The sequence below is a fragment of the Pongo abelii genome, chromosome 8, assembly GCF_028885655.2.
Source record: "Pongo abelii isolate AG06213 chromosome 8, NHGRI_mPonAbe1-v2.0_pri, whole genome shotgun sequence".
Taxonomy (NCBI): domain Eukaryota; kingdom Metazoa; phylum Chordata; class Mammalia; order Primates; family Hominidae; genus Pongo; species Pongo abelii.
Genome location: NC_071993.2, coordinates 76,247,584 through 76,259,741, shown reverse-complemented (window position 1 = coordinate 76,259,741; position 12,158 = coordinate 76,247,584). Strand labels below are relative to the sequence as shown.

Genomic DNA, 12,158 nt, shown 5'->3' with positions numbered 1-12,158 from the left:
TTAAACATTTTATATTGGCAGTGAGCCTAATCTGGGATGCCTTTGGGATTTTCAGAAAAATTATAGTTTTGGAGAACAAGCTAGAGAAACAAAACAGCTTTTCAAATACAACCCATCATCCCAAATACCAACAAAAAACAAATAACATTTTAAGTGCTACTAGGCAAGTTAACAAAATATTCAAGAAAGAAATAATATTCAAGTCTTCCAGAAAGTATAAAAGTTAAGATAGTGACCATTATGAAACCAGAAGGAACACATTTCAAGGCCAATCCTAAAATGGCTACATTAAATATTTTATGTTATCATTTAACATATCTCTATGCACATGAAAGAACTACAACTTATACATATTTAATTAAGATCTTTAAAAATATCCATGGATTTTTTTTTTTGGAGACAAGTTCTCACTTTGTTGCCCAGGCTACAGTGCAATGGTGTTAATCTCAGCTCACTGCAGCCTCGACCTCCTGGGCTCAGCTGATCCTCCCACCTCAGCCTCCCAAGTAGCTGAGACCACAGGTGTGCACCACCACGCCCAGCTAATTGTATTTTTTTGTAGAGACAGGGTTTTGCCATGTTGCCCAGGCTGGTCTCCAATTCCTGGGCTCAGGCAATCTGCCTGGTGCTGGGATTACAGGCATGAGCCACTGTGCCTGGCCCAAAATACTTTTCTTACTTGGCTATCTCCACAGGAAACCTTCCAGAAGGATAGCTCAGCCATTTCTGAATTAGAGCTTCATTCACTGTCCAGATCTGCTTTGTAGGATCGGGACATCTGAAGTCATCTGGTGGCCCACAGTTCTAAATTTTCAAATAAGATTAGTCAGAGGGAAGAGATATTATATGTAACTCAAAAACCAAGAAATTCCCACCATATATTTGTTTTTTAAACAGAATTAAATCTCTACTGAACACCTGAAACAAAAACCTATCAAATAGATCAGAAAAAACTTATTCTGTAGACTTGAGGGGAAAAAAACTAAGGCAATTACTTTGTAACATATAAAGAACATTAACAATGGGTTTTTAAAATTTGTCAAAATTATTGGAGCTATTTAATTATTTACATGACTATATTATTACCTGGGGACTAGAGTAATGTGAAAAGCTTTGATCTCCCCCTGAGAAAATTCTTTTTACACAGAAATATTCTTCAGAATCTGTAATAAAAATGTAAAAAATTAAAAGCCAAGATTTATATAACATATTTCAGAGCATCAATATGCCATTAGATTTTCACATAATCATCTTATTTAACAAGGCCTCCCATTCATGGAGTTCATGGTATAAAGTGACTTGAAATATTCTGACTGCTATGGGGATGAGACTGACCAAATGATGAACATTAAATGATCCCACAAGCATAAGCAGCATTTGGTGAAGTTTACAAGCCTTTCTTCTGCCCTGCACCAAGAAAAAAAAAGCTTTTTCTAATCTGCATCTCAGTATATTTCAGTTTAAACCAAAGATGATTAAAAAAAAAAAATAGAACAAAAGCTACAAAAGATAGCCAGAAGGAAATAAAAATTAAGAGTATTTATTCTTGGCGAGGCACAGTGGCTCACACCTATAATCCCAGCAATTTGGGAGGCTGAGGTGGGAGGATCATTTGAGGTCAGGAGTTCGAGGCCAGCCTGGCCAATATAGTGAAACCCCATCTCTACTAAAAATACAAAAATTAGCCAGGCGTGGTGGTGTGTGCCTGTAATCCCAGCTACTTGGGAGGCTGAGACAGGAGAATCGCTTGAACCCAGGAGGCGGAGGTTGCAGTGAGCCGAGATCACCCCACTGCACTCCAGCCTGGGCCAGAGAGTAAGACTCCATCTCAAAAAAAAAAAAAAAAAAAAGAATATTTATTATTCAACTGGGCTACAGTGGCATGTGTCTGTAGTCCCAGCTACTTGGGAGGGTGAGGCAGGAGGATGGCTTGAGCCCAGTTCAAAGCTGCAGTATGCTATGACTGCATCTGTGACTAGCCACTGCACTCCAGCAAGCAACATAGCAAGACCCATCTCTTAAAAAAAAAAAAACTTATTCTTAAAAAGAAACAGCAAACAAAAATTAAAACTTCTGGAGTAAATATTTCATAATGCAAAACTTTTTTGTTCAATATAGGTGTACAAGATAATACATACAGCTCTTTGTTGGCAGCTATTTGTCAGTAAAAACCAAATTAGGCCCCAAAGTGAATACATTAATAAGCAAATTTATTAGGAATAAAGAAAGGGCAACAAAGTTTCTTTTGAAAAAGATATTCCAGGCCTCCTTTTTTTTTCTTTCCTTCTGCTCCCCAAACTGGAAAGAGTATCTATTACCAAAAATATTGCTGGGCTAGTACATAGTCTATCCCTGTTATCCTACTCCCATCCCTTAGTTGACTAATTCTTCACCTTGTATTATTTGTGACCATGGATGCTATAGAATTATCCATTCTTTTCAAGGAAATGACCACGTTAATTTCCTTGATTATTCCCTACAAGCAAGCAAGCACAATGTTTTATTTGTAAAAGAAATCAGTAAATACCTGTCCATACAAATATACAATTGTTATCTAGGTTATACCAAAATGAGCTTCAGAGTTTAGAACAATAATTTGATAATTACTATCAAATTTTCCGTAAGTCACAAGAATATCCTAAGGCCAAAAACAACTTTTAAGAATAGAATAAAAGGGTAAATCTTTATTAAATAAGCCAATTATTCAACCTAAAATCTTTTTTCTAAATAATTCTCACAAATCTATATGGAATTGCTCATTTCCTCAAAAGATTTAGCAGGATGTTATTTATTTACTCTTAAAATGTGATTGTGCCCTCTATAAACAATTCCCTACAAGATGGTTGACTAAACTACAGTACATGAATGGGTTTCTGGAGGCTATGAGTTAGGTACCAAAAGTTAAGTTTCCTTAATTTCCTTTTTTTATTTTTATTTATTTCTTTTTATTTATTTATTTTTTGAGACAGAGTTTCACTCTTGTTGCCCAGGCTGAAGTGCAGTGGCGTGATCTTGGTTCACCGCAATCTCCACCTCCCAAGTTCAAGCGATTGTCCCACCTCAGCCTCCCAATTAGCTGGGATTACAGGCATGGGCCACCACACCTGACTAATTTTTTACTTTTAGTAGAGACGGGGTTTCTCCATGTTGGTCAGGCTGGTCTCGAAGTCCCAACTTCAGGTGATCCGCCCACCTCGGCCTCCCAAAGTGTCAGGATTACAGGCGTAAGCCACTACACCTGGCCTTATTTTTATTTTTTGAGACAGGTCTCACTCTGTTGCCCGGGTTGGAGTGCAGTGGCATGATCTCGGCTTACTGCAACCTCAGCCTCCCGAGTAACTGAGATTACAGGCGCCCACCACCACGTCTAATTTTTGTATTTAGTACAGATGGGGTTTCACCATTTTGGTCAGGCTGGTCTCGAACTCCTGACCTCAAGTGATCTGCCCACCTCAGCCTCCCAAAGTGCTGGGATTACAGGTGTGAGCCACTGCGTCCTATCCTTAATTTCCTTTTAATCACTACTCAAAAAAGTTTGAGAAACCTAGTCATTTGTCCTGTACAACTTTATGCAGACTGGATTTTGCTGACTTTATCTTTGTGGTTTCTCCTAACATTTGGCTTGGTCTTCTGTTCTGCAAATTGGTGGTTGAATCTAGACAGGTTTCAATCACCGTTTGATTATTTCAGTAAAACTACTACATGGAGGCAGAAGAGTAGTTCCATCAGGAAACACATAATTCCTTTGAGAAGAATTTTCACTGAGTTCTTTTTTGTGGTGGTAGCAGGCATTGATGCTCATTCACTGTAGGTTGAAAAATGATGTGTTACCATTACTTCATATTGTAGCTGAAGCATTAGTTTCTCCCTATCTATTATATAGTTACCTTATAACAGGAGAGGATTAATGCTTGATCTATTACAATTATTTACTATCCTCTTGCTTTTCAAATTTGCATTTCTTTGATACTAAAGAGGGTAACAATTTTTGCATGTTTCTTAGTAATATAAATTTCTTCTTTTAGGAACTTCCATTAATTTCCTTTATTTATTGTTTGTCTTATTTATCTATTAGCTGTCTTGTTTTTTTTTGTTTTTCATTAACATGTGTGGGCACTTTAGATATTCAGGATATTAACCTTAGGTTGTAACTGCTACAAATATTTTTTCCAAATAATTATTTGCTTAATTTTGACTCACAGAACATTTACTTTCCCATTTAAACAAATTTATCGAATTCTTTTATAACTTTCATAGCATAAATGCTGAGAAAGGCTTTTCCCATCCTCAACTCATATCTTCTTGTCTTAAGAAGTATTTACTCTTTAATTTATTTATAGTTTATCTTAGTGCATATTGTGACATTAGGATCTAAACCGACCTTTTTGTCCCCAATTTTCATGTGTCAAGTAATTTTCCCCCCTTATCTAAAGAACAGTAATGCCTTGTTTCAATGTGTATGAATAGGCATCATATCTTCCACCTGTAATACATACTCTAAACAATTTTGCCACTCTTTCTCTATCTGAAAGTGTCCTTAAAATTCCTCTCCGCTGGGCACAGTAGCTCACATCTGTAATCCCAGCACTTTGGGAAGCCAAGGTAGGAGGATCACTTGAGCCCAGGAGTTCAAGACCAGCCTGAACAACATGGCAAGACCTCGCCTCTACAAAAAAAAAATTAAAAACTAGTTAGGCGTGGTGGCGCATGCCTGTAGTCTGAGCCCAAGAGGTCGAGGGTGGAGTGAGCTGTGATCACGCCACTGCAATCCAGCCTGGGCAGCCTTCGTCTTCTTCTTTACAAAATACATTGTCAGGGAAAATTTTGAAGACCTTGAAATAGAGCCCCCTGCCCCACAAAAAACAGTCTTGATTAGTGCACTGTTTAGGATTATCTCCACCTTTCACTGTCTTTGAGCTATTCACAATTCTGTAAATTGTACTTCTACTTAGAAGCAAAACAGTGATAGAGCTACAACTGTGTATGTGCTTTTGTTTAACAAGGAAAATGAGTAGTTTTGATGGTCTCTGAGCCCCTTTCCACTCTTAGCACTTATTCAGGACTCCAAAGGGCTTTGTTTACATGGGTTAAAATCATTAATACTTAACGTATTAGAACTTAAAATTGAGAAACTTAAAAAATACTTTTTTATTTGAAGATGAGCAATATTGAGTGCACTACATTTAGCATAGAAAACATCTTAGTATTAATATGAAAATCATTTTGACTGGCCGGGCACAGTGGCTCACACCTGTAATCTCAGCACTTTGGGAGGCTGAGGTGGGTGGATCACAAGGTGAGAAGATCGAGACATACAGTGAAACCTCGTCTCTACTAAAAATAAAAAAATAAATAAAATAAAAATTAGCCGGGCGTGGCAGCGGGTGCCTATAGTCCTGGCTACTTGGGAGGCTGAGGCAGGAGAATGGCGAGAACCCGGGAGGCAGAGCTTGTAGTGAGCAGAGATCGCTCCACTGCACTCTAGCCTGGGTAACAGAGCAAGACTCCGTCTCAAAGAAAAAAAAAAAAGAAAATCATTATGACTTCAAGAACCCTCTCAGATAGAAATACTGAACTCAAGCAAAATGTCACTTTGTTGCAGAATATTAAAGAGCATAACTAAAGATACAACTGGGGAAATGAATTTTATTTTCCTCAGTTTATAGCTGAGTCTGAAAGAAGCTATAAAATGGTTAACATCTTAGCAAAGTTCACTCAGTTTAGAAGGACCTGCTCCCTTGGTTTACTGATAAATACCTATAATATAAAATGTTATTCTTTACTTTTTGTGTAATCTGCTAGATAGCAAATAATCTGTTTTATTAAAATAATATTCTATGCTTTATGTTGTCTTTATTGTCCTTTAAATTTAAGAGGAAAAAAGAACAAAGGCTCCTGACTTACCAAAGAGCTAAAGTTCTTTTCAATCATATTATCATCTATATTTATTTTTATTGATTGTCACTGCAGTAAAATAGGTAACTATTATTTCTCAAGCACCTATGATTATATCTTAATGAAGTATCCACATTTCCTCTCATACTTATTTGATTTTTGCCTTCCTGTGATGAGCTGAACTGCATCCCCTACCCAAATAGATCTGTTTGAAGCTTTAACTTCAAACCCCGAGTACTTCAGAATGTGACTGTATTTGGAGATAAGGGCATTAAAGAGGTGATTATTAAAATTAGTCTTTATTTATTTTATTTACTATCCTCTTGCTTTTCAAATTTGCATTTCTTTGATACTAAAGAGGGTAATAATTTTTGCATGTTTCTTAGTAACATAAATTTCCTCTTTTTGGAAATTAGGCCCTAATCCACCATGACCTGTGCTCTTGTAAGAGGCGGAAGAAACACAGTCGGCCCTCCGTATCCATAGGTTCCATATTTGCAGATTCAACCAACCATGCATGGATAGAAAATATTTTTCTTTGTTCATTTGTTTTTGAGACAAAGTCTCGCTCTGTCGCCAGGCTGGAGTGCAGTGGTGTGATCTTGGCTCACTGCAACCGCCTCCCGGATTCAAGCGATTCTCCTGCCTCAACCTCTTGAGTAGCTGGGACTATAGGTGTGGGCCACCATGCCTAGCTAATTTTTGTATTTTTAGTAGAGACAGGGTTCCACCATGTTGGCCAGGATGGTCTTGATCTCTTGACCTTGTGATCCACCTGCCTCGGCCTCCCAAAGTGCTAGGATTACAGGCGTAAGCCACTGTATCTGGCTGGAAAATTTTTTTTTTAAGAAACCCTAAAAGTTCCCAATAAATAATAATAATACAATTAAAAATCATACAGGCCAGGCATGGTTGCTCACGCCTGTAATCCCAGCATTTTGGGAGGCCAAGGCAGGCAGATCACCTGAGGTCAGGAGTTTGAGACCAGCCTGGCCAAAATGGTGAAACCCCATCTCTACTAAAAATACAAATATTAGCTGGGTGTGGTGGCACTGCTTGTAATTCCAGCTACTCAGGAGGCTGAGGTAGGAGAATTGCTTGAATCCAGGAGGCAGAGGCTGCAGTGAGCCGAGATCCTGCCACTGCATTACAGCCTATGCAAAAGAGTGACACTCCACCTCAATAAAAAAAAAAAAGAGTATAGTACTATCCAGTTATAATTTCAGTTATTATTTAAAATGTTTTCTGGCACAACCTTACTGCTCTAATTCTCACTTATGCCAGTGGTTCTCTAACCTTACTGTTTCTAATCCACATATTCTATGCCAGTAGTTCTCAAAAGGGGATGTTCTTCAGGCTTACCCATGGAGTTGTTTTTTTCATGATGGAGTTTCGCTCTTGTCGCCCAGACTTAAGTGCAATGGCGCAATTTCAGCTCACTGCAACCTCCTCCTCCTGGGTTCAAGCGATTCTCCTGCCTCAGCCCCAACGAGTAGCTGGGACTACAGGTGTGCGCCACCATGCCCGGCTAATTTTTATATTTTTAGTAGAAACGGGGTTTCACTATGTTGGTCTCAAACTCCTGACCTCAGGTGATCCACCCATCTCGGCCTCCCATAATGCTGGGATTACAGGCATGAGCCACTGTGCCTTGCTCCCATGGAGTTTTATAAAAATAAAATAAAAAATAAAAATATGTCTAGGCTTGATCCTAGACTTGCTGGTTCTTTTGATATTCTTGTGTATACCTGGTATGTTAGATCTCAAGATTATTAAGTTGTATCTCAAGATTTTGTTTTTGTCTATAAATGGTTATGCTCAGCTATATTTACATATCAGATATAAGAGTCACTGAGTTCCTTGAAAATAGGCCTAATCATCATCTTTGGAAACATTATTATTCTTACTCTGAATCTTCATCAGATCATATCATTTGATAATTATCAGTAATAAACTAGCCACAGTTATTTTAGGCCTCTGTCACCTATTAACCAGAGCAGTTTTTGTCTGCTCTGATGCTTGCCTGAAGACTCTCCTACAAGCTACAGGCCAGTTTGTGTTTTCAACAAAGGAGTCTCAGAGCCCTATTAAAAGGATTCCAACAGGTATGTGAAACAATGTATACATCAAAGAAAAGACACTTGGGTATAGGGTTCTGAAGAGATCTCTCTTACATAACTTTCAAAACGTAGCAGTGAAGTACATTAGGATTCCTCATATTCTTTTTTGTTAGGTGAGAAACAGACATTTCATGAAACTGCTAACCCAAGGTCCAGCAGAATAAGAATTCATTACATAAGAATGAATTGATGAAGAAAAATTTATTATGGTTACATGTTTGAATAATGTTTAATTTTGATTTTGTGCTCATTTTTCCTTTCTAAAGTTATCCACAATTCCATAAACTCCGCTTGGGTAAACTAAAAGGAATTATTTACAAATGCTACCTGATTCTCACTGACGCCCAGAATTCCATCTCTTACTAAGTCTCCCTTCCTTTATCAGTAATATAGTTATTTATAAAGGTTCAATAAGAATATGTCCCCTTTCCTACTAGAATATAATGTAAAAAAAATCTATTATGCAACCAAAGACTTATCTGAAGTGTTATATTTGAGAACGACGGTTACTTAATCAGGTATGACAAGTCACTTCTTTTTCTTTTGTAGAGACAGGGTCTTGCTATGTTGCTCAGGCTGGTCTTGGACTCCTATCCTCAAGCAATCCTCCCGCCTCAGCCTCTCAAAGTGCTGGGATTACAGGTGGAAGCCATCACACCAGCCAATAAGTCATCTGAAGGAACAAAATTTGCCTGTACTAACAGGGGCAATGCTGAGGATACCCTCTGTGCAGTAAAGGTTAGCTCAGCAGGTCTGGGGTATTCCTATGGATTGAACTGGGTCTCCTAAAACTTTGCATATTGGGCAAGGCACAGTGGCTCATGCCCGTAATCCCAGCACTTTGAAGGCCCAGGCAGGCACACTGCTTGAGCTCAGAAATTGGAGAACACCCTGGGCAACATGGTAAAACCCCATCTCTACAAAAAATACAAAAAGTTAACTAGATGTGGTGGCATGCACCTGTAGTCCCAGCTACTCAGGAGGCTGAGATGGGAGGATCACTTGAGTCTGGGAGGTGGAGGCTGCAGTGAGCCAAGGTCATGCCATTGCACTCCAGCCCAGGCGACAGAGCCAGCCCCTGTCTCAAAAAAAAAAAAAAATGTATGTTGAAACCCTAATCCCCAATATTTCAGAATATGATCTTATTTGGAAATAAGGTCACTGCAGATATAATTAGTTAAGGTCATAATGGAGTAGGGTAGGTCCATAACCCAATATGTTTTGTGTCCTTATAAAAGGGGGAATTTGGACGCAGACACGTACAGAGAGAAGGCCAAGGTCTACAAGTGAAGGAATGCCAAAGGTTGACAGCAAACCACCAGAAACTAGGAAAGAAACATGTAACAGATTCTTCTTACAGCCTTCAGAAGGAAGCAACTCTAAATATGGACTTCTAGTCTGCAGAATAGTGAGCCAATAAATTCGTATTGTTCAAGCCACCGAGTTTGTGGTAGTTTGTTACAAGCAACTCTAGCAAACTAATATAGTTGTTTAAACTTTACACATTTTAAAGAAAGGTGTGCCCCTTGCCTGGCTCCAGGGAGATAATAATCTCTAAACCAAAGGAATATTCTGGCTGTTAAGAATGTCCTTTTGTCAGCTGGGTGCAGTGGCTCATATGTGTAATCCCAGCACTTTGGGATGTCGAGGCAGGAGGATCACTTGAATCCAGGAGTTCAACACTAGCTTGGGCAACATAGTGAGACCCCGTCTCTACAAAAAAATTTAAAAATTAGCTGAGTGTGGTAGCAAACACCTGTAGTTCCAGCTACTTAGGAGGCTGAGGTGAAAGGACTGCTTGAGCCTGGGAGGCTGAGGTTGCAGTGAGCTGTGATCATGTCACAGCACTCTAGCCTGGGCAACAGAGTGAGACCTTGTATTTAAAAAAAAAAAAAAAAAAAAAAAATTCCTCTTGTTTACCCATGGCATTGGCCACACAGATAGTTTATGATTAAAATGTAATTCATGCTGGGGGCCATGGGTTTAACCTCTGGATGGGCTAGAATTGGTAAATTAAATTCACATGTAACTAGTTTTCATCCTATACAGCTTGAGTACAGTACAAAAAGATTATCAATTTTTACACAATTTTTTATCATAAAATATACATAAAATGTACAATTTTAACCATTTTAACTGCACAATTTAGTGGTAGCAAGTATATTCACAATGTTGTGCAACTATCACCACTAATCATTTCTAGAACTTCATCTTCTAAACAGAAACCCATTAAACAGAAACTGTCCATTCCCTCCTTCCTCTAGGAACTAGTAACCACTATTTCTGTCTCTATGAATTTGGTTGTTCTAGGTACCTCTTATCAGTAGACTCATATGATATTTGTCCTTTTGTGTCTGTCTTTCACCCAGACACAAAAGGACATACAGATTCATACATGTTCATACAGATTCATACATGTTGCATAATGTATAAGAATTTCATTACTTTCTATGGCTGAATACTATTCCACTGTAGAGGTATGAATATATTTTTTCATTCATTCATCTGCTGATGGACATGGGTTGTTTCCACCTTTTGGCTATAATGTATCACAATTTTTTGATGAAACTAAATTGCAGCAAAAACGACTGATTTTAAAACACCAACTCCTTCCCCATTCTAATGCAAATAATCTCAAGGTCTACAGTTTTGAAGGTGCCAAAATGCATTCCTAAGTAATGGTGACCTTTGTTAAATATGAGCATAACTGAAAAAGCCTTTTAATTATTAAAAAAAATCATCAAGTTTATTTACAATAAAAAGCACTGGACCTTTACAAATGTCAACCTTCATAGTATCCTCGTCACTGTGAATAGATAAAATCTATTAACACACACATGTGACTCAACTTTTGCGTGACTCAACTTTTGCATGACTTTACAGAAAATCAGGATTCTGGTTTCCATCAATAGATAAACAAGAAGACAATTCTGAGGAAGTCTGGGATAGTAAAAAATATATATGAAAAGAAGGACATTTTGGTTTCAGGTTGTCAAAAAAATGAATGAGAAAACAGCATTCAAATATTTCCAACTAAGTAGTAAATTAATATCAATGAAAAAATAATCAGCTCTGCAAGAATAATAGATAAAAAATAGGTATATACAAGTTTGGCTAAAGCAGCATGGATATAAAAGGCAAATTTAAAACGTTTAATTTTTTAAAATTTGTACTTTTTTTTTTTTTTTTTTGAGATGGAGTCTCACTCTGTCACCAAGGCTGGAGTGCAGTGGCGCAATCTCAGCTCACTGCAACCTCTGCCTCCTGGGTTCAAGCGATTCTCCTGTCTCAGCCTCCTGAGTAGCTTGGACTACAGGTGTCTGCCACCACACCTAGCTAATTTTTTGTATTTTTAGTACAGACGGAGTTTCACCAAGTTGGCCAGGCTGGTCTCAAACTCCTGACCTCAAGTGATCCGCATACCTTGGCCTCCCAAAGTGCTGGGATTACAGGCCTGAGCCACCGTGACTGGCCTTATTTTAATTTTTATGAGTACACAGTAGGTATATATATTTATGGGATACATGAGACATTTTGATACAGGCATACAGTGTGTAAAAATCACATGAGAATAAATGGAGTATCCATCCCCTCAAACACTTATCATTTCTTTGTGTTACAAATGTTCCAATAATACATTGTTATTTTAAAATGTACAATAAATTATTCTCAACTGTAGTCACTCTGTTGTGCTATGAAATATTAGACTTTATTCATTCTATTAACTATATTTTTGTACTTTTTTTTTTTTTTTGAGACGGAGTCTTGTTCTGTCACCTAGGCTCAAGTGCAGTGGCTCACTTGGCTCACTGCAAGCTCCGCCTCCCAGGTTCACGCCATTTTCTTGCCTCAGCCTCCCGAGTAGCTGGGACTACAGGCCTGCAGGCGCCTGCCACCATGCCTGACTAATTTTTTTTTTTTTTTTTTTTGTATTTTTAGTAGAGACGGGGTTTCACTGTGTTAGCCAGGATGGTCTCGATCTCCTGACCTCATGATCTGCCTGCCTCGGCCTCCCAAAGTGCTGGGATTACAGGCGTGAGCCACCCCCACCCTGCCATTTTTGTACTTATTAACTATCCTCACTTCCTCCCCTTACCCCACTACCCTTCCCAGCCTCTGTTAACCATCATTCTATTCTCTATC

At 38.4% G+C, this 12,158-nt stretch overlaps 1 protein-coding gene across 12 annotated transcripts in view; it reads right to left on the bottom strand.

Annotated features, from left to right (window-relative positions):
- HERC4 (HECT and RLD domain containing E3 ubiquitin protein ligase 4) overlaps window positions 1-12,158 on the bottom strand; it is a 154,391-nt gene that overhangs the window by 71,382 nt on the left and 70,851 nt on the right. For all 12 annotated transcript variants that reach the window (XM_054523391.2, XM_002820893.6, XM_054523396.2 and 9 more), the window contains 2 exons: window positions 1,087-1,163; window positions 680-804 (listed from right to left, as the gene is read on the bottom strand). In XM_054523391.2, the coding sequence (XP_054379366.2) occupies window positions 680-804; window positions 1,087-1,163 (202 nt within the window). The remainder of the gene's footprint in view (window positions 1-679; window positions 805-1,086; window positions 1,164-12,158) is intronic.